The sequence below is a fragment of the Fistularia commersonii genome, chromosome 19 (assembly GCF_037954325.1).
Source record: "Fistularia commersonii isolate RoL2024-O1a breed Wild chromosome 19, RoL_Fcom_v1.0, whole genome shotgun sequence".
NCBI classification, from domain to species: Eukaryota; Metazoa; Chordata; class Actinopteri; order Syngnathiformes; family Fistulariidae; genus Fistularia; species Fistularia commersonii.
This window is the reverse complement of record NC_141302.1, coordinates 11,363,582-11,380,999: the sequence shown is the minus strand read 5'-3', so window position 1 is coordinate 11,380,999 and position 17,418 is coordinate 11,363,582. Positions and strand designations below refer to the sequence as shown.

General features: G+C 46.2%; 2 protein-coding genes and 1 long non-coding RNA gene across 4 annotated transcripts; 2 read left to right on the top strand and 1 right to left on the bottom strand.

The window, feature by feature from the left end:
• Nucleotides 1-1,040: 1,040 nt before the first annotated feature.
• On the bottom strand, nt 1,041-8,519 carry syt4 (synaptotagmin IV). Its single transcript, XM_086166292.1, has 5 exons — nt 8,213-8,519; nt 6,043-6,659; nt 5,596-5,919; nt 2,865-2,985; nt 1,041-2,433 (listed from the first exon to the last, which is right to left on the bottom strand). The coding sequence occupies exons 1-5, from the start codon at nt 8,244-8,246 to the stop codon at nt 2,114-2,116; spliced, it is 1,416 nt and encodes a 471-aa protein (XP_086022418.1). The 5' UTR covers nt 8,247-8,519; the 3' UTR covers nt 1,041-2,113.
• Nucleotides 8,520-11,228: 2,709 nt separating this feature from the next.
• Nucleotides 11,229-12,327, top strand: LOC147223716 (uncharacterized). The gene is made up of 4 exons (XR_015107630.1): nt 11,229-11,251; nt 11,331-11,443; nt 11,578-11,631; nt 11,977-12,327. It is a non-coding gene; the product is annotated as an uncharacterized LOC147223716 (long non-coding RNA).
• Nucleotides 12,328-14,482: 2,155 nt separating this feature from the next.
• Nucleotides 14,483-17,171, top strand: LOC147223715 (carbohydrate sulfotransferase 12-like). Of its 2 annotated transcripts, XM_086165764.1 has the most exons (6): nt 14,483-14,575; nt 14,799-14,933; nt 15,618-15,793; nt 16,137-16,280; nt 16,364-16,671; nt 16,774-17,171. In XM_086165764.1, the coding sequence occupies exons 2-6, from the start codon at nt 14,822-14,824 to the stop codon at nt 17,012-17,014; spliced, it is 981 nt and encodes a 326-aa protein (XP_086021890.1). In that variant the 5' UTR covers nt 14,483-14,575; nt 14,799-14,821; the 3' UTR covers nt 17,015-17,171. The 2 variants fall into 2 exon arrangements, with proteins under 2 accessions (XP_086021890.1, XP_086021891.1); XM_086165765.1 differs by having other exon boundaries at nt 14,487-14,933.
• The last annotated feature ends 247 nt before the right edge of the window (nt 17,172-17,418 follow it).

Here is a 17,418-nt window from a genome sequence, read left to right as displayed (position 1 = left end):
CACCTTGAAAAATCAACATTCCTTACCTCAGCCCGAGCGATCTAATGGATTTCTTTTGGTTATATGCGATTGACACATTAGCTGTACCATTACTTGCACAGATGTAAACCCAGGTGAGTCCCTGGGGACTCATACCTTGGTTCCCCTACATAAAGCATACACAAGCGTTTCCATAACGACCCCATTTAGGATGGTTTCTGCAAAACAACAAACTCATTAGATGATGAACCCTCTCAACTTGAGGACCAACACCAAACCCCAGCGGTGGTATGGTGCTCAGTGGGTTCATCTCCGTGAGCAACTCTCTTCTGCGCTACACACACCGAGCTGCTACAATCACAGGCAGCTGATTTTATCCCATCATCTCTTCATGTTCCACGCAATCGCTACTCCTTTCCCCCCCACATGTCCGCACCTCAGCAGTCTGCTCCTCTTTCCAGGGACAAGAGGCTTGCTATCATTTTACCACTTTTGGATAAGAACCCGCCATGACTTTCTCAGAAGCTAATTGCTTTTTCTCCAAGCGCTCAGTTTTCGATTTTTTTAAAACATAACCCGTTCTCGGAGAGTGACCACCGCGGGTCAACGCAGCTGAGAAATTCCGCCCCGTGACCGGACACATGATGTAACTCGGTGTAAATACGGGAGGAGGGAGTGAACGAGGAAGAGCCCGAACATGGCGAGGGAGGAATGACTCAGGTTTGTGTGAGTGTGTGTGTGTGTGTTGTATTTTATGGTGCGAGGAAGAAAAACGGAATGCTGATCCGGTCTTCTCCTCTCGCCAGAGCACTCGGCTTATATTAAATGCAGACACGGCAGAGATGACATCATCCCAGGGGCCACTAAGCCACTCAGTATTCATTACATCATCGGCATGGGCAGGGAGAGATGTGATGATGTCATTCCCGTAGGGCCGGAGGTGAAGACTCGGTGCTTTGGTCATTTGCGTCAATTAAAATGATAATCTAAAGACTAATAACAATCCTTCCGGTGGTAATTATACAAGAATAAACTGGACACATATAAAAACGACAGACTCATTTTTGTTTCCTCGTAACGTGTCGTATTTTATAGTAGAGTACATACATTTTCATTTTAGCTGTCTTTGTGCTCACAGTTAATGGGGCAAAACACCTACAGTAAACAATACAACACATTCTCTGGCGCGCGCGCGCGCGCGCGCGCGCGCACGCACACACACACACACACACACACACACACACACACACACACACACACACACACACACACACACTTGCAAGCACACTCACATTTACTCATACAGTCACCTCGATGCAAGGATTCTCCGGTCAAAACGAGCTCTCAAATCAGACACACACACACACACACACACACACACACACACACACAAACACACACACTTTCAATTTTCCCCCCCGATGCACTCTGTCTGTCGCAGTCTTTACTCAAACCACCTAATTTAGGTTTTCTTGTACTTAGGCAATGATATATGAAATACCACTCATAATTACAAAACATATCCAACAAATCAACCAGAAGAGTACAAAACAAAAATGTAAAGAAGAGCAATCTACATATTTATGAATAAAACATTCCTGTTATAAAATAAATTTCAATAATACACATTTTTACAGCGTGAACGGACGTGTTTCATTCTGAGTTTTGCACGATGGACTAGATAACTATCTATTTATCAGAGAAAGAGCTGGGGTGAGGAGGATGTGGAAGAAGAGGAAGAAGCAGAGTAACATTGGAGACATTCTGCACTGCACACGGTTGCCGTGACAATGAGCGGTTGCTATGTAAATGACGGTCCGTGGAAACCAGGTGATTTTCAGTGACAGTCTTTGGAATCGTTCAAAGCTACGGGGTTCCCTCCAACATGCCGCGCCAAACCCCGATAGCTTCAAGCTAAGTGAATGGTTGGTTTATTAAATGACATCACGCCAACTGACCTAATCCCTCCCCCTTCGTGATCCTGCCCACCTTCAGCAAAAAGTCCAATGGGTACCGGCTAGCCAGATGTGAAATCCCGCCCATCCTCGGTCCATCCCTCCCGTGTTTGAACCACCGGCATGGCGCTCCCCTCCCCCGTCCCCCCCATCTCCCAACCCCCCACAGGCAAGACGCTTCACTCCTCTGCCATTGCATGCCACTTTGCTATCTGGCGGCGCGGATGGTCACAGATCTCCCGCCAGTGCTCGCCGGCCGTGCCCGCCGCTGACGTGCCCATGATCAGTCGCCCGAGGACTTTGGTCGGACAGCGCGAGTTGCCCGTGTCCGAGTCCATCAGCAGCAGCTCCACGCTGGTGTCCCTCAGGCCCTCATCGGAGGGCAGGTCAAAGACAAAGAGCTTGTTGAAGACCGGGTTTGGAGAACACTTCTTCACGTGGGTCTTCTTCTTGCACACGCGTTTCTTCCCGTGGTACAGGTTCACTTTGACATACGGGTCTACAGGAGGGAAAGGAGGAAGTGAAAAAAAAAAAACAAAAAGAAGTAGCGTGCTAACTGCTTAAGCCTGCAGTGGTTGCAAGTTATTCCCAAGACCGATCGATACTGCGATCGATCGGGATGGACATGATGGATGTCGGCGATGAGGACAAAACATTCTGGCTGTGTAAACACTCTGTGTGTGTGTGTGTGTGTGTGTGTGTGTGTGTGTGTGTGTGTGTGTGCGTGCGTGTGTGCACGCACAAGGGTGTTTGTCTCTCTATCGCTTCCTGATCTGATTACTCCAGGGCGGTGGCAGTGCTATTATAACTCCCATCACACCATGGAAAGCACCCCCCCTAACCATCTCCCCCAACTCAGGCAGGATAAGTGACCCGACTGCCATCGGGGACATGCACGTGCGCGCAAAGCAACTGATGGAAACGGCGTACCTGTAGGGCCATTGTTGTCTGCTTTGGGCAGGTGGCGAGCCTTGAGGACGACCACGGTCAGAGTGTTGGTGGTGGACTGGTAGCACAGGGAGAGCAGCAGCTCGCCTCGGCCCGGAGTCTTCTGCAGGAAGGAAGCGTGGGAGAAGAGAGCGTGAAGATATGATGTAAAGTGACGGGAAGGGGTGGGAAGAAACAGAGGTGTGACTGACCTGCGGACATTCGGCAGACCGAGCAAGTCAGAGGGTGTTTATTTTCAACTTTTTTTAAAGGTAGGCCAGTTCCTTTGCCCCAGGCTTTATCTTGTTTATGTATTTTACCTTCCCTCCCCTCATAAATACCAACCTTGCCTGGTTTAATATTCTCTCCCTGCAACACAATAAGTTGCGACAATAAGGAAAGTATGTGGTACATTCTCCTGAGGGTGCTACCATTTCAGACAGTGTCATTGTACATGTCGGGCAATATGACTACTTCCTGTATCAATATTTATAATACAACACATCATATTAGTTTACAGTTGTTGGTTGTTTTTTCATTTTGCTGGGAAAACAGCTGGATGCTTATGTCTGATTTGAAAAACAGATTTGTCATAGTAAAATCACAGTATAGACTTTGGATGATCACTTACTCCTAAATATGGGGTGATAATAAGATCCTATTCAAAGAAATGAATGCTATTTCGAATAATTAAAGAAATGAATATCAACAAATGTAGTGAAAACCGCAACTAATTGATAACTTATTCATTGTCTATTTAAAGGGCATTGTCCTAATCCACTCAGCTTCTCCCCGTCTCCGAGTCCACACCCAATGTCTCACTCCCCTGCACATGGTTCTCATGGCAACAAGAAGTGGTAAATATATAGATGCAACACAGACCTCCCCTCTTCCCCCTGACCTAATGATCAGCCGGGTCTTTAATAATAAAAATAATTCATCCTTTATTAATCCCTGTGGGGAAATTTGTTCTCTGCAATTAACCCATCATGGATGAACCATGAGCAGTAGGCATGCCGTCCACCAGCGCCAGGGGAGCAGTTAGACGTTCAGTGTCTTGCTCAACAACACCTCGACACACTAGAAGGAGCCGGGAATTGAACCAGGAATGTTCAGTTACAAAGACTACTGCTGTACCTCCTGTGCCACGCTGCCCCTTATTATATGGGGAGCTGTGCTGTCAGTGTGATTTTATAACATTACACACACACACACACACATAGAATGTATGTATAAATGTATTCATGTGTTTATATGTAGACAGTACACAGTATATATACTCTTGGCTCATCCCTTTGTTTACTTTCAAAGAAGAAAAGGGATGAAGGACACGCAGCAAAATCCTGCACTGGTTCTTTGAACACGCCCTTACACACACACACACACACACAAACACACACACACGCAGAATAAGCAATGACCCGAATGCCGTGCAGACAAAGGGAGCCGCCCACCCTGTCGGTGAAAGGGCCACGCCTCACCAGAGAAAGGACCTCTAGCGCCGGGAGAATTCAGCAGTAATCTTAAAATAAACAGGAATATAGTTGAGGGAATATTTCTTACTGGTTGAAGAAATATTATCCTCTTGGTACTAAAAATAAAGTGGGAGCTCTACATGAAGGAGAAAAAGATACATCACAGAATGATGGTCTGGAGGGTGGTCTGTCTGATCAGAGGCTTTTTTAACATGCTGCGGCTCAGCATCCCCCCGCTCCCCCACCCCGCTAAGCTAACAGCCTGCAAAACCGTAATCGCGCTGCCAATCATCTCACATTGCGGTGTCAAACCCAAATGCGGCAGAAATCCACGCTCCCCACTCCAAGTAGGCATCACACACCACTCTGTCTTCGTCTTCAAATCGCGAGGTGTAACCCTGGCAACCGTGATATTTAGGCCCTAGATCACCTCCCACAATGTCACACAACTTGAGCCATGGGAACCCACGGATCCATAACAGCGGTGCGTTTCCTTTACTCACTCTTCGATGTATAAATGTACAAACAAGCCTTTTTCCATAATCGCATTTCAGAGTGAAGGCGAGCTTCAGCCCTTCTGTGATCACAGGACATATGACCAATCAGACAGCGGATGGGGACGTCACCTGACCCCACTCCCCAGATGTGGGGGTTCTGTGTGGCTGGATCTCAGGATAATACATCCCATGGTACGTTCAGACCCCTGCCATCCCCATCCTCCAATTTTTCAATGATTTTTAAATGAACCTAACCTTTAATCGTCCCACTCTGGGGAAATTTCAATTTCTGCATTTCCTGGCGTGCTACTTGCCTCAACCTGTCCTGCCCTCGCATTGGGATCCCTGGCTCAGCCCTGCGACAGCTGTTCACTCACCTCCCACCCCCACCTCACTGTCTTTTAATGTAGAAACAGGTTTTGGGGTGAAAAATGACCCCCCCCCCCTCCATCATTCTTTTCTAAATTCATGCATTATAATGATGGATTTATCTGAGCACAATGACATCTGAAGTGAGACACTATCTCACTTCCTCACATCTGGGAGCACATACTGATGCGTGAATAGACGCTAATGATGCAATAAATTTGGGATGAATCCAATGTGAGGAAAAAAATAATGTAAGATCGTCATTATGAGAAAATAACTAACTAAATAAAGAAGTATGTTGAAATGTAAACAGCTGTTCGGCACATGAGAACATATTAACACGGTATTTTAAAATTATTTTATATATTGGATTTGAAATGAGTAAGTTCATACCTTGGAGTTCTTCTTAATGATCTCCCGGCTCATCATCAGACGGCCCTCGGACAGGTCGATCCCGGACAGCGGGACGAACGTCTCCCCGATGCTCTCTTCTCGTGAGAACCTGTCGAAGCTGAGCACCGTGAAGTGAAGCGTCAGCTCAGAGACCCGGGCCAGCGAGATCCCATAGAAGCTGAAGGTCTCGTCGAAAGTCGGGTCCAGGGTTTTCCTCACCACCCTGGTCTTCACCCGATGCTTCTTCTCAGGCAGCAGGGTCAGCTTGATGTAGGGGTCGCAGGTCGGCGACTGCTCGTCGGTCGGGCTCAGGTCGTGGGCTTCCTGGATTTCAAAATCAATGAGTATACAAAACGCGTGTGTGTGTGTGTGTGTGTGTGTGTGTTAGATGGAGGCAATCAGAATGTGCGCACACACACACACACACACATCTAAGACATTAAATACCTTGATGTGGACAATGAATGCCTTCCTCTCTGGCTGGTATTCCAGGGCGAAGTGGAGGGTCCCCAGCCTGCTCTCCCTCTCCTCCAGCTGGGGTTTATCCACAGCTGGGGTGGGCGCCAGGCTGGAGAGGGTGCTGGACGGCGAGGGGTGGTCCCGGCGGTCGGAGGCCCCGGGCTGGGTGAACCCCGCGTGCGGTGAGGGCAGCTCCAGGTCCGGGGAGCTCCGCACCTTCTGGTGGTGGTGATGAAACGGCTTGGTGGTGAAGTTGCCGTTCAGATCCCGTTTTTCTAGATCCAGATGCAGCGAAGTTCTGGAACCGTTCGGACTCGACGCCAGTTTGCCCGGGCCGCTCGGACTGGTCGGCATGGCGGTGTGGCAGTTTCCGTTCACGTCGGTTTTACTGCTGTCGTTGGGCGATGCCGCGGCAGCGGCGAACTTCTTCTTGCCGCTGAGGCTCTCCGGGTAGATGTCGACTCCTTTGAGCATGTGCACAAACTTGTACGGCGGAGTCTTCTGAGATTTGGTGTCTTTCCGCTGGCAGCAGAGCCACGCGAAGGCCGACACGGTGAAAACAAGGCCGAAGACGCTCACGAAAGCGACCCCCGCCGGGACCACCACTGCGGAGCCAGACAGAGAAGAGGGAGGAGAGGGTTGAACTCGCGGTCTTAACACATTTCAGGTTTTCACAACAGCAACAGTTGTTTTCCTTGTTGTACTGAACCAGTTGACTGCAGTCCTGATGCACCATGTGCCAAACATGGCTCCGGCACATGGACAGGAAACAGATGGCGTGGATCGCTGAGCCACAAGGAAAAAAAAAAAAAACAAAACGTGCGCTGTCGTTTAGCGACTGGTGAACGTCTTTATTACGGCTATGGTGGAAATGGCTTAATGGCGGCAGGACATTAGGGCCTGGCCAGCAGCAGGAAAGGACTTAACATCACCGAAGCACTGATTTAAAGGGATTTGACCATGATTTATTACATTTATAATCCTCCCGCGGCAGTGGGGGCGGGCAGTTTGCTCAAACCCGGGGAAAAGTAAGGACTGATTGGGGATGATTTCATCCCTTTATCCCACTGAAAGGTTACCGTAGGCAACGGCAATGCACGGACACTTTCAACTCAAAGCTGGTCCTGATATTTTTTCCACGCCAATTTTAATGGCATCAACGACACGTCCTCATGCAAATGGGGTCAAGGGGTCTAAACACCCATATGAAGAGATGTGCGTGCGTGTGTGTGTGTGTGTGTGTGTGTGTGTGTGTGTGTGGTGGTAAGTGGGTGGGTGGAGGAACGGGCAGGTCACCAGAACCCGCTTTCGTCTTTCTTCCTCACCATTTCACTTCACACACACGCACACCAACAAACACACAAACATGCACACACAAACACACACACAAACAAATAACAGGTGATTTTATGTATTTTCTTGTGACGAAAGTTGTGTCCCTGACGAGGACCATATTCCTCTCTGTTGTACTCGAACATCAGCCGGTGTGAGAAATCTATTTTATTTTAAAATAAGGTTAAAGGTTACGGATGTTTAATTTTTGCCTTTTTTTCTTTCTTTACGGTAGGCAAATATTTGCAGTTGAATTCGAAAAATAAGCCAAAGAGAGTCTCCCCGAGTTTTTGGGTCTAAGGGATGGAAGCTTTGGAGGCGATGGCAGATGGAAGAGACGGTGGGGGAGGGCAGAAAGAGAGGAAGCCACCGATCCGAGACGTAAAAAAAGACAAAGATAACAAACAGACGGGCTCTGGCTTGGAAAGCAAAACCACGACTCTGGGTGATGGATGTAAAAAAAATGAAAAGCGGCGTTGTTTTGTGAAGGATAGGGGAGTCGGGGTGGGGTTAGGGAGGGATGGAGCAAATCCACTGCTCGTCTCTCTCTCTCTCTCTGGATCGCAGCTGTTGCTCCCTTTCTTCAAAATGGAGGAGGCTGGAACCTCAGCTCGCAACCGATTCCGGGAATGCGTAGCGGCGTGTAATAACACGCGTGTAATAACGCGTAATAACGCATTACATGTATGAATGCCATTTAAAAAAGAAAAATAACAAAGACGATAATATAAAGATCATCATTATCAAGGCGGCTGGAACCGATGTGGAAATAAAAAGAAATAAAAAAAAATAAAAATCAGTGTGTCGGTATTCCAGCAGCACTCACCAAGCTGAGATCCATCCACCAGCGTGGGAGCCATGGTCGCTGTCCGAGGTGCTGAAAGCTTCACCCACCGTGCTCCTTCTCTCTCTCTCTCTCCTTTTCTTTCTCTCTAACTCCCCTCGACTGGATGTGTGTCTCCCCGCGTCGGAGCTCGTCTCCCGGCGGTGGATGGGGATGTTCACAGTACCGGGGGCCACCGGGCTCCGCTCGTCTGGCACCAAAGGAGGACTGAAGGGATTTGGTGTGTTCTCACCCCGTTGCCGGTACTCCGTGTGCGTCTCAGGGGCGGCGAGACCCTCCCTCTCTCTCCCCCTCTTTCTCTCCCTCCCTCTCTCTCTCTCTCTCTCTTAGATTTCCCCCACCCCCGCCCGTCAACGCTGAGCTCATCGGTGCTGACGCAGTGGTGACGGAGGCTGCCTGCGACCACAGGGCCCCCGGTGGGAGATGCCAGCTTCCTTTACTGACATCTTCCCTGATTGAAGAGCCGCTGTCTTCATCTCCCCGTTTGGTTTTGTTTTAGTCGATCGCCTCCTTTGACGAGTCAATCGACTGTATCCGAGCACCCGTTGTTCATTGAGCGAATGTAGTCGACAGTAATTAAAGTAACGGGTTACTCAGATGTAATACATATGTAATAACCCCTGCCATCTACATCCAGTACTTTTATATTGAAATATCACTCGGTGACGTTTTACAATATGTTGCACATTTAAAACTAGGCTTCAGGAACAAATGTTTATTTGAATATTCGGTTTTAATACAGTGGAACCAGCTTTACTGTATGAAACAAGAACATAAGCCAATGCTATCCCCTGGTGTTCATACTATGTAATGCAGTTTTGGCACCGTAAATGACGGTTGTTGTCAAGCATGTTTGGCGACTAGACAATTTTAGAATACCATTCACAAGTTCACACGAACGCCCAATCTGATAAGGTTTTTGTTTCATTTTCTTTACTCTGAAAATTGCTTATGATATATCACTCATTAGAGATGCGAAGTATGAGTAATCCGAATAAGTATGGTGGATTCGCTGCATGTCGTGTGTGGTTTAATGGAACATAAATCAATTTAAAATGTGAAAAACACACAGCAAAGCCACAGTCCTTACACATATTACACACTACTGTATCTCCAATAACCGATACAATATCAACAATTTCAGGAAAATGTCATTTGTGTAACTATCATGGATCTGTTGCATGTTTGTTTGTGTGTGTCAATGTTTGTGTGTGTTGACCAACAAAATCAATTTTATTGGTTTATGCAATCATGCAATCATTCTTGCACCGAATAAAGGCAAAAAATCATTCGCTCTCTCATCGGTAATAATAAGAAGGAGATTATAGTGAACATGACGAAGAAGAGGAGACCTACTCAGCCGCTGCTCGGCCGAGATCTTGGATTAGAGACGGCTCAACAAAGGTTGTACTTTCTGAGGAGGCTGAGGACATTCAGCATGTCGTCTGAGATCCTCAACAACTTCTACAACTGTTTGTTTAACTCGTTTATCTAACTGTATACAGCCTGCACTTTGTGAGTCGGCGCGCTCAAAGCTGCACTCGACTTTTGTCAATCTGCATTTTCTCATCTTTCATATCCCGTGAACACGACTCTTTGCGTTTCACTTTGCACTCTTTCTTTTAACTTACATCAGCTCACATTTCTTTGCACTGTTCACCCGCATTGCAATAATATGAATATTTATTTATCTATTTTGCTTATCATCTAGCTTAGCTGTGGACGTCAAACAAAAAATTCCATCGCACACAAAAAGACATATGACAATAAACACTTTGAATCTTGAATATTGACACATAAAACCATTCACTCCCTCAATCACACGTCATAAAGAGATACAAAAGTATTCACTCTGTCATTCACACGCCTTGGCGATGTTTTTCCATTATTAGGAAACTCACGCAGACACAAACATGGAACATAGATACGGCATAGATACAGAATTCAGGAGGGAATACACATTCCAGGGTGAAAATCATGGAAAACTAAACAGATAAATCCAATTTCGTCGAAGGATTACCAGGCAACATTTTGACATATTCTTCGTTTTCGAGCAGGATTGTGTGGGGTTGCTGCTGGTGACGTCACAGATGCGGAAGAGTACATGAAGTTTTGTTTTCTGTGGGGTGAAAATATGGCCATGGCTTTCCCAACTGACAGCAAAGAAAAGGGTTTCAGAAAAGTCAAGCCAAGTCATATTTTATTTATGCGGCACCGAATCACAACACGATCGTGTCCTGACACTTTCCATGTAGAGCATATCTGGACCACCACTCTTTAAAATGATCGACAGAGCTTGCCCGCCAGGAGAGAGGAAATAACTCCCTTTTGAAACACAGGCAGAAACCTTGGATGGGGCCCACCTAAATGCCGGGCGGCCTTCTACCTCAACCGGTCAAAATAAGAGAGAGTGGACGAGGAGATTGAAAGCAAGTCCGTGGGGGTATGAGGGTTCACATCCCACACTACTTGTAATATTAATAATAATAGAAATAATCGCCTACTTCTTTACCTTGTGGTTTGTCCCTTCAGGGGTCGCCACAGCCATCAAACCCTATTCTCTGTATCCTCTTCTCTCACACCAACTACCTTCATATCCTCTCTCACTATGTCCATAAATCTTCTCTTTGGTCTTCCTCGAGACCTCCTGCCTGGCAGCTCCAATTCCAGCATCCGTCTACCAATGTATTCTCTATCCTCCTCTGTACATGACCCAACCTTCTCAGTCTGGCTTCTCTCACCTTCTCTCAAAAACGTCTAGCATGCCCCGTTTCTCTGATGGACTCCTTTCGGATCCTATCTATTCTGGTCAATTGTGCTATGACTATGGAAAAAAACAACAGGATTGAGTTTCATTTCTGCGAAAGCCAGGTGATTCTCTGAAATTGTGCAACCAACAGCTGATTGTGAAACCAAAGTGGAATGCAGGTGAGATTCTACCAAAGACATCCGTGCAGTATAAAAGGGCCTGGTAGGTTCTGTGACCTTTGCATTGATGCGCTTCCTCAATTGTCCCTGGAGGTGAGATCAGAAACCTTCCACTAACTCCAGCTAACAGCAAGTAATGATTTATTTGATCATTTCTTTTTACTTTTCACAGAAGCACAAGGCGTTATCAAGTTCTTTGGCAGAAAAATGGCAGCCGGCATCCTCCTCTTCACCTTGCTGTGTTTGGTTTCCCTCTCGAACACACTGGCAACCAGCGATATGCTGGTAAATCAAATTTTACGTTATCTATCTTTTCTTTGTATCTCAATTGAATTGTCAAGGAATGGTTTCATATCACTAAATCGGACCACAATGCAAAGACGATGCCCGCTGATGTAACTTCATATTGGTACATACAGGAACTACTGGAGGAGACCTGGGAGTTTTCAAATGAAATGACCACGAGTATGAAGGTGAGGCAGTTCTTGCCCAAATGTGTATGTTTGCGTGTGTGTGTGTGTGTGTGTGTGTGTGTGTGTCTATTATGAGTCTTGGGTTAAGCCAAATATCCAAATGACTCGTGTATTCATTCCTCCAGAAACTGGTTTCCACAACACTTTGCATGGAAATGAATTACATAGCCAATGCGCAAGCACACACACACACACACACACACACACACACACACACACACACACACAGGTTAAACTGTATGACTGTGAAAGAGAAAAGTGATTGACACTGCTGAAGATAAGCATCAAATGGGTAAAAAGACAAAATTATGAATATAGGAATATGGTAATATGGCTTCATTTCAGGAAGCCTTTTACTATGATGCGTCTCTCACTTTGACGATGATGAAACAGTGCGAGCTCATAGTGGATTCCATGGTTTTGTTGACTGAGACATTTGCATCAGACGTCCCAGTTCTGCTGAAATCAGTGAGGGACACCCAAACTTTATTCGACATGTCCAAGCATACAGTCAGAATGGAGCTGATTAAGACGATGAAGATGTTTCGTGACCATGAAAAGGAACTGCTGAACATAAAGCAGATCATAGAAAGCCTCAAGGAAACTCAAGCAGAGCTGTGACCGTGAGAAAATCTTTGGGTGTCTGTCAAGCGTCTCAGATGACAGTTAGGAATGTTATGAAGTGGATGCTTGAAATGGGGTCTTATTGTGAAAGTTAAATGAAATAAATAACTTTGACACACCTTTGGGCGTTTGAAGCATTTGTGACAACACACCCCCAATGCGCAGCGGTATCGGGATGAGGACGAGCCGCTGTCACAACCTGCTTTTTTCTTCACCTGGTCCCTTTTCTGTGTCTCAGGGAAGATTCGGTGACTCGAGCTACTTTAATTAGTCAAGTGTAATAACCACCGGATAGAGTTTATAACACCTTTGCGGCATGCAGGATAAACTTTGAAAGAGACGACCGTAAAAGAGAATGTTAAATTTTGTCATCAATATGGTAATTTTCTAATAATCTCTGAATTTAGTATAAAAGTCAAATCACACATACAAGCGCAAATCCACTACTTGCTCAGGTAATTCACAACTTACGTTCCTATTCTGTTTCATTCTGTTTTTCATTAAAATCATGGCCAAAAAAATGCCATTGAATATGGGAATATTGTTGTCATGTTATGATGGTAGAACTTCACACAAAACAAAAATACACACCCTACAGGTCCAAAACTCTGTCACCATCCTCGCTCAACACACATCCTGTTAGACCAGTTCTAGAAACCGTTTAGTGCATATGTGCGTGTGTGTGTGTGTGTGGGGGGGGGGGGGTGACAGGTGACTGTGACGGTTCAGCCAGACCGCATAACTGTCACACTCAAATCAAATGTTCAAATATTTGATAATCGCAAACTTCTTTCTCTTCCACATACTAACACGTTGTGACTGCCATTTTTTTTTTCTTTTTATTTTGTCACCTTTATGAGCAACTTATTTGCCAATAGCCATTGGGGATTTTCCCCCCCCTTAAACATGTTGATGCAACAGCTAATGAACATGTGCCACACACACCTGGCCAGTCATTTACAAGGCAACAAATCACAGTAGAGTCGTCTCATGACACTTTCCGTGTCGAGCAGGTCTCACACGCTTCAAAATTTCCAGAAACTCAACATTCCCCTGTGAGAGAGCACTTGGTAACAGTGAAGAAAACACCGCCTTTTATCGGGGCAGAAGCCTTGGAAAAGATCCCAGCTCAACATGGGACGTCCTTCTGTCTCGACCGATTTGTGTAGAAAGAGAGAGAGAGGGGACAGGACGCGGGGCAATGAGGATCGGTAGGGACAGGCACAAATGACCTTACTAACAGTGGCGCTGACAGTTACGTGGTTGTAGCTGACTTACATGCAGTAATAGCTTTCATATTCATAAAAGAAACAACAATGGTGGACACCGGGCGTGAAATTGCAGTAGATTATCCCATGTTACAACACGAGAGAGCCATGGGATTTGGGAGAAGATATGAGGCTCCTATCATGCATTGACGAAGAAACATGAGTGCAGACAGGATGGGGAGAGCGAGAGTGCATCATGGGATATCCCTCGGTAGAGAAAGCCTATGGCTGTGTAACTAGGGGCTAGCCTAGCACTAAGCTGTCTCCTCAGATTGAGGATTGGAAGATGCTTCGAGCTCTGAAACTGAATGATCCGGAACGCGTTCTGATCGCGGAGACTCCAGGGACCACAAGTAGTCCGTAGCCCTGAGAGCGTGGAGATCTGACTAGGTTGTTGGGTTCTCGGGGATATGAAGGCGCCTGGACATTTATGGCTGTGAAGGTGCGGAGAGGGGGGTTTAAATTCACAAATAATTCCGAATTTTGAGGGTTCTGGTATATTTACATGGGTTTGTGGAACCAGAGGGATCAGCACCAGACACTTCCAGCAGTGCTCAATTCTATCGACGTGCTCAGAGACGTTCAGTTGCAGCAGAGGAGGCAGCCAGGTTTTTCTTTGTTCATTTGTTTATAATAAATTCTACTTACTTCTAAAGTGCTCTTAGAGATGCTCGGTCCGCAAAATAATGAGTTTCGGTTAACAGGTGAAACCTCAACAACAAAAGCAACGGAATTCTGCAAAACAATGGATAATCCATCCTGACCCTCGTTATGGTGAAATCCTGTTTCATATTGATGATAAGGATAATTAGAAAAACAATAGAAACAAAGCAAAGGTGACACTATGGCATTGAAAAATTGGATGGCGAAAGCAAGGAGGCCGGGCAAAACTTAGCAGAGACAATATTTGGTGTGCAGCTCTGTTAAGTCCACATTAGATCTCTCCTCTGTGCGGCTGATATTCCCTCGCTCACCTTCAAGGAGTGGCCAGCGAGTCAAGTTGCCCGGCGAGGCATCTTCGCTTAAACCACAGATTTCCCCTCGGAAGCAAGGTGAGTGAACATCCCATCTGACTTCACGTAAATGTGTGATCCCGATCACGGCGCTCCCGTCGACCTCATCATTCGAGCTACCTTTATTTCAAGAGCGCTGAAGTGGACAACTCCAGCTGCTGCTTTAATTACGTTTGTTATGGCAGTCAGAAATGTACTGTACATCATACATATTGGTCATAAACTCACTAAAATCCCCGCCATCTCGGTTTCCTTGGGGAAGGTCTTCTTGTGTTTACTCTGGAAATGATGACTGTAAGCAGACACACACTGCTCTTCCTCGGATTGCTCGGACCCATGTACCTGATCACGTCGCAACTCTGCCAGCAGGGGCTGTCACCATGGAGAAGAAACAAAGGTAAACTGTCGGTGATCTATGGAAAACGGTTACTTGTTTAAAACATGCATCCGCTTTGGTCAGGATGTGATTTATTTGATTCGTTTTTTTTTCGTTTGAACTACGGCTCCGGTCCTTTTCAAGGCAGCGCTGGACTCATTTGTTGAATGTTGCGACTGAAGCCTTGCCCATGCTTGCTTTCAAAAAGATGAACTATATAAACTATAATAATAATGGATAGTGCAGTGAATGGCGCTTGAGGGGGTTGCTGGTTCAATTCTGATAGGTTGCGATTATTAGACTACGTGGGTTTCTCTAGTTTCCTCCCAAAGTTCCAGAAACGTGCAGGAGGTTCAGCCAAAAATTAATGATGTTTTAAAAACAAAATAAATGGTTGTATGACACTATATAATGATTAAATGTGAGACTGAATTATTCTTTGTCCCTGTACAAAATGTAAATAAGAGAGTGTATGGTTGTATGTCTCTGCATTATACGTGAATGACTGAGTGTATGGTCGTATGTGGTAATCGAGTGGCAACCTCTCGCCCAACAACAGCTGAGGTAGGCTCCAGAGTACCTGCTAAGGGACATGAATGAATGAACAATAAAAAAAATATATATATATACACACACACATATACTCACACATATGTGACCATTTCCGTCTGAAACACAGGTGCGTCTTCTTTATCTCTGCCGCAGAGAGGAGACTCCATCACATACAGGAAATGAGAAAGGCAAATTTAGAAGAAATGTGCAAGCTTTACAAAAAGGAAGCGTCGGAGGGAAAGCAGAGCCTGGAGAAGAAAAGTCAGAGAGAGCTGAAGAACCTTGTTGTGGACGAAAATCATGGTATCATCTACTGTTACATCCCCAAGGTGATGGACTGACACACACAGAACTCATCCTACACTGCTGATGGTCTGGAAGATCTATTCAAACGTTCAAATCCTTGCCGATATTTTACTCACTTCTGGTTTTGACAGCCTCTCTGTAAGCTGGCGTGTTCTGGTTCAGAGGTGTTTACCACCTCTCCTTTTCTTTGGTGAATTCGATCAATCGATCAACGGGGGTTGATTTTTCCCCTCAGTCACGACACTGTTCAATATTCCATTGGTCCAAGGACCTGTCAATCATAGGTTGTTGGTTGGTGAGACACAACCATTGAAAATCTTTCAGATTCAATCACCCTCTCCATGTTTTCTTTGCTGCTGTGTCCAGGTGGCGTGCACTAACTGGAAGAGGGTGATGGTTGTTCTGAACCAGAGCGAGCCCTACACCGACCCCATATCTGTACCCCCCGATTTGGTCCACACCCCCCACGCGCTCACTCTCCTGAGCAGCTTCCCCAAGAGTGAGATGAAGGTGGGGCAGGGCGCGTCACCAAGGCAACCGCATCAAAAAGCAAATATGGTTTAATTTTTGTGATACCTGCCTCCTCACCTCAGGTGAAGTTGAAGCACTACACCAAGTTCCTGTTTGTCCGCCACCCCTTCATTCGTCTCATCTCCGCCTATCGGGACAAGTTCCAGCGCAACAACAAATATTTTTACATGCACTTCGGACGGACTATTCTGCGTCTCTACGGCAACAAATCTGACCCGCCCATATCGTCCGATGAGGCATTTGCACTGGGCATACGGCCGTCCTTCTACAACTTTATCCAGTACCTGCTGGACCCGCAGACTGAGGAGAAAATGCCATTTGAGCCCCACTGGAGGCAAATGCACCGCATGTGCCACCCCTGCCTCATAGAGTAAGTTCAAATTGACAGGTTACAACTGACCCCGACAAGACTGATTAGTTTGATGCCATTTTTAGAAAATCATCATTTGAATCCTTGCGTTGTTCTCCTCAGGTACGACTTTATCGGCCTCCAAGAGACCCTTCAGGAGGATGCTGAGCATCTGCTGAGGAATTTGCATCTGGAAAACGAGATCAAGTTCCCCCCTTCCTATGAAAACATGACTTCTCGTTTTAGGATGGCAGAATGGTTTCAGACGGTGCCCCTTGAGGACAGGAGGAAACTCTACAGCCTGTACAAGAAGGATTTTGAGCTGTTCGGCTACGAGACGCCGAACGAGTTGCTCGACGGCTGAGATCGAGTCTCAAATGGACATGAGAACGCAACATTTACCTCTTCCTTGGGCGGAGTAGACGACTGCCTTGGGTCCCGACAGGCCGCGGGGTACTACATTCATCATTATAACCGTCCTTGACCCGAAATGTGACTCAATAAACGCACATACGCTCAAAGACGTGTTGTGGTTTGGGTCTCTGGTCATGCCTGATTGCAATCAATTTTTAAAAGAGGCCACCTCAGATTTGGGTGTTACTTTAGAAAACAAGAGATGAGAAAGGAAAATCATCTAAGAATTCCCAGTCGATATGGATGACTCCCTCTGCTGCAGGTTTCGGTACTCAAAGATGTCTGACTTTAACCTCTCCAGCCTCGTGATAATAAGCTGATGCATGACCTGAAATGAAAAGGCACTTTGTAAAC

Excerpts from the sequence above, each read along its gene's own strand:
- syt4 (XM_086166292.1), bottom strand. The coding sequence starts at position 8,246 with ATGGCTCCCACGCTGGTGGATGGATCTCAGCTTG. Across the intron at positions 6,660-8,212 it reads GGTGGATGGATCTCAGCTTG|TGGTGGTCCCGGCGGGGGTC; the intron begins GTGAGTGCTGCT and ends CTGGCTCCGCAG. Across the intron at positions 5,920-6,042 it reads CATTCATTGTCCACATCAAG|GAAGCCCACGACCTGAGCCC; the intron begins GTATTTAATGTC and ends TTTGAAATCCAG.
- LOC147223715 (XM_086165764.1), top strand. The coding sequence starts at position 14,822 with ATGATGACTGTAAGCAGACACACACTGCTCTTCCTCGGATTGCTCGGA. Across the intron at positions 14,934-15,617 it reads ACCATGGAGAAGAAACAAAG|AGAGGAGACTCCATCACATA; the intron begins GTAAACTGTCGG and ends TCTCTGCCGCAG. Across the intron at positions 16,672-16,773 it reads TGCCACCCCTGCCTCATAGA|GTACGACTTTATCGGCCTCC; the intron begins GTAAGTTCAAAT and ends TGTTCTCCTCAG.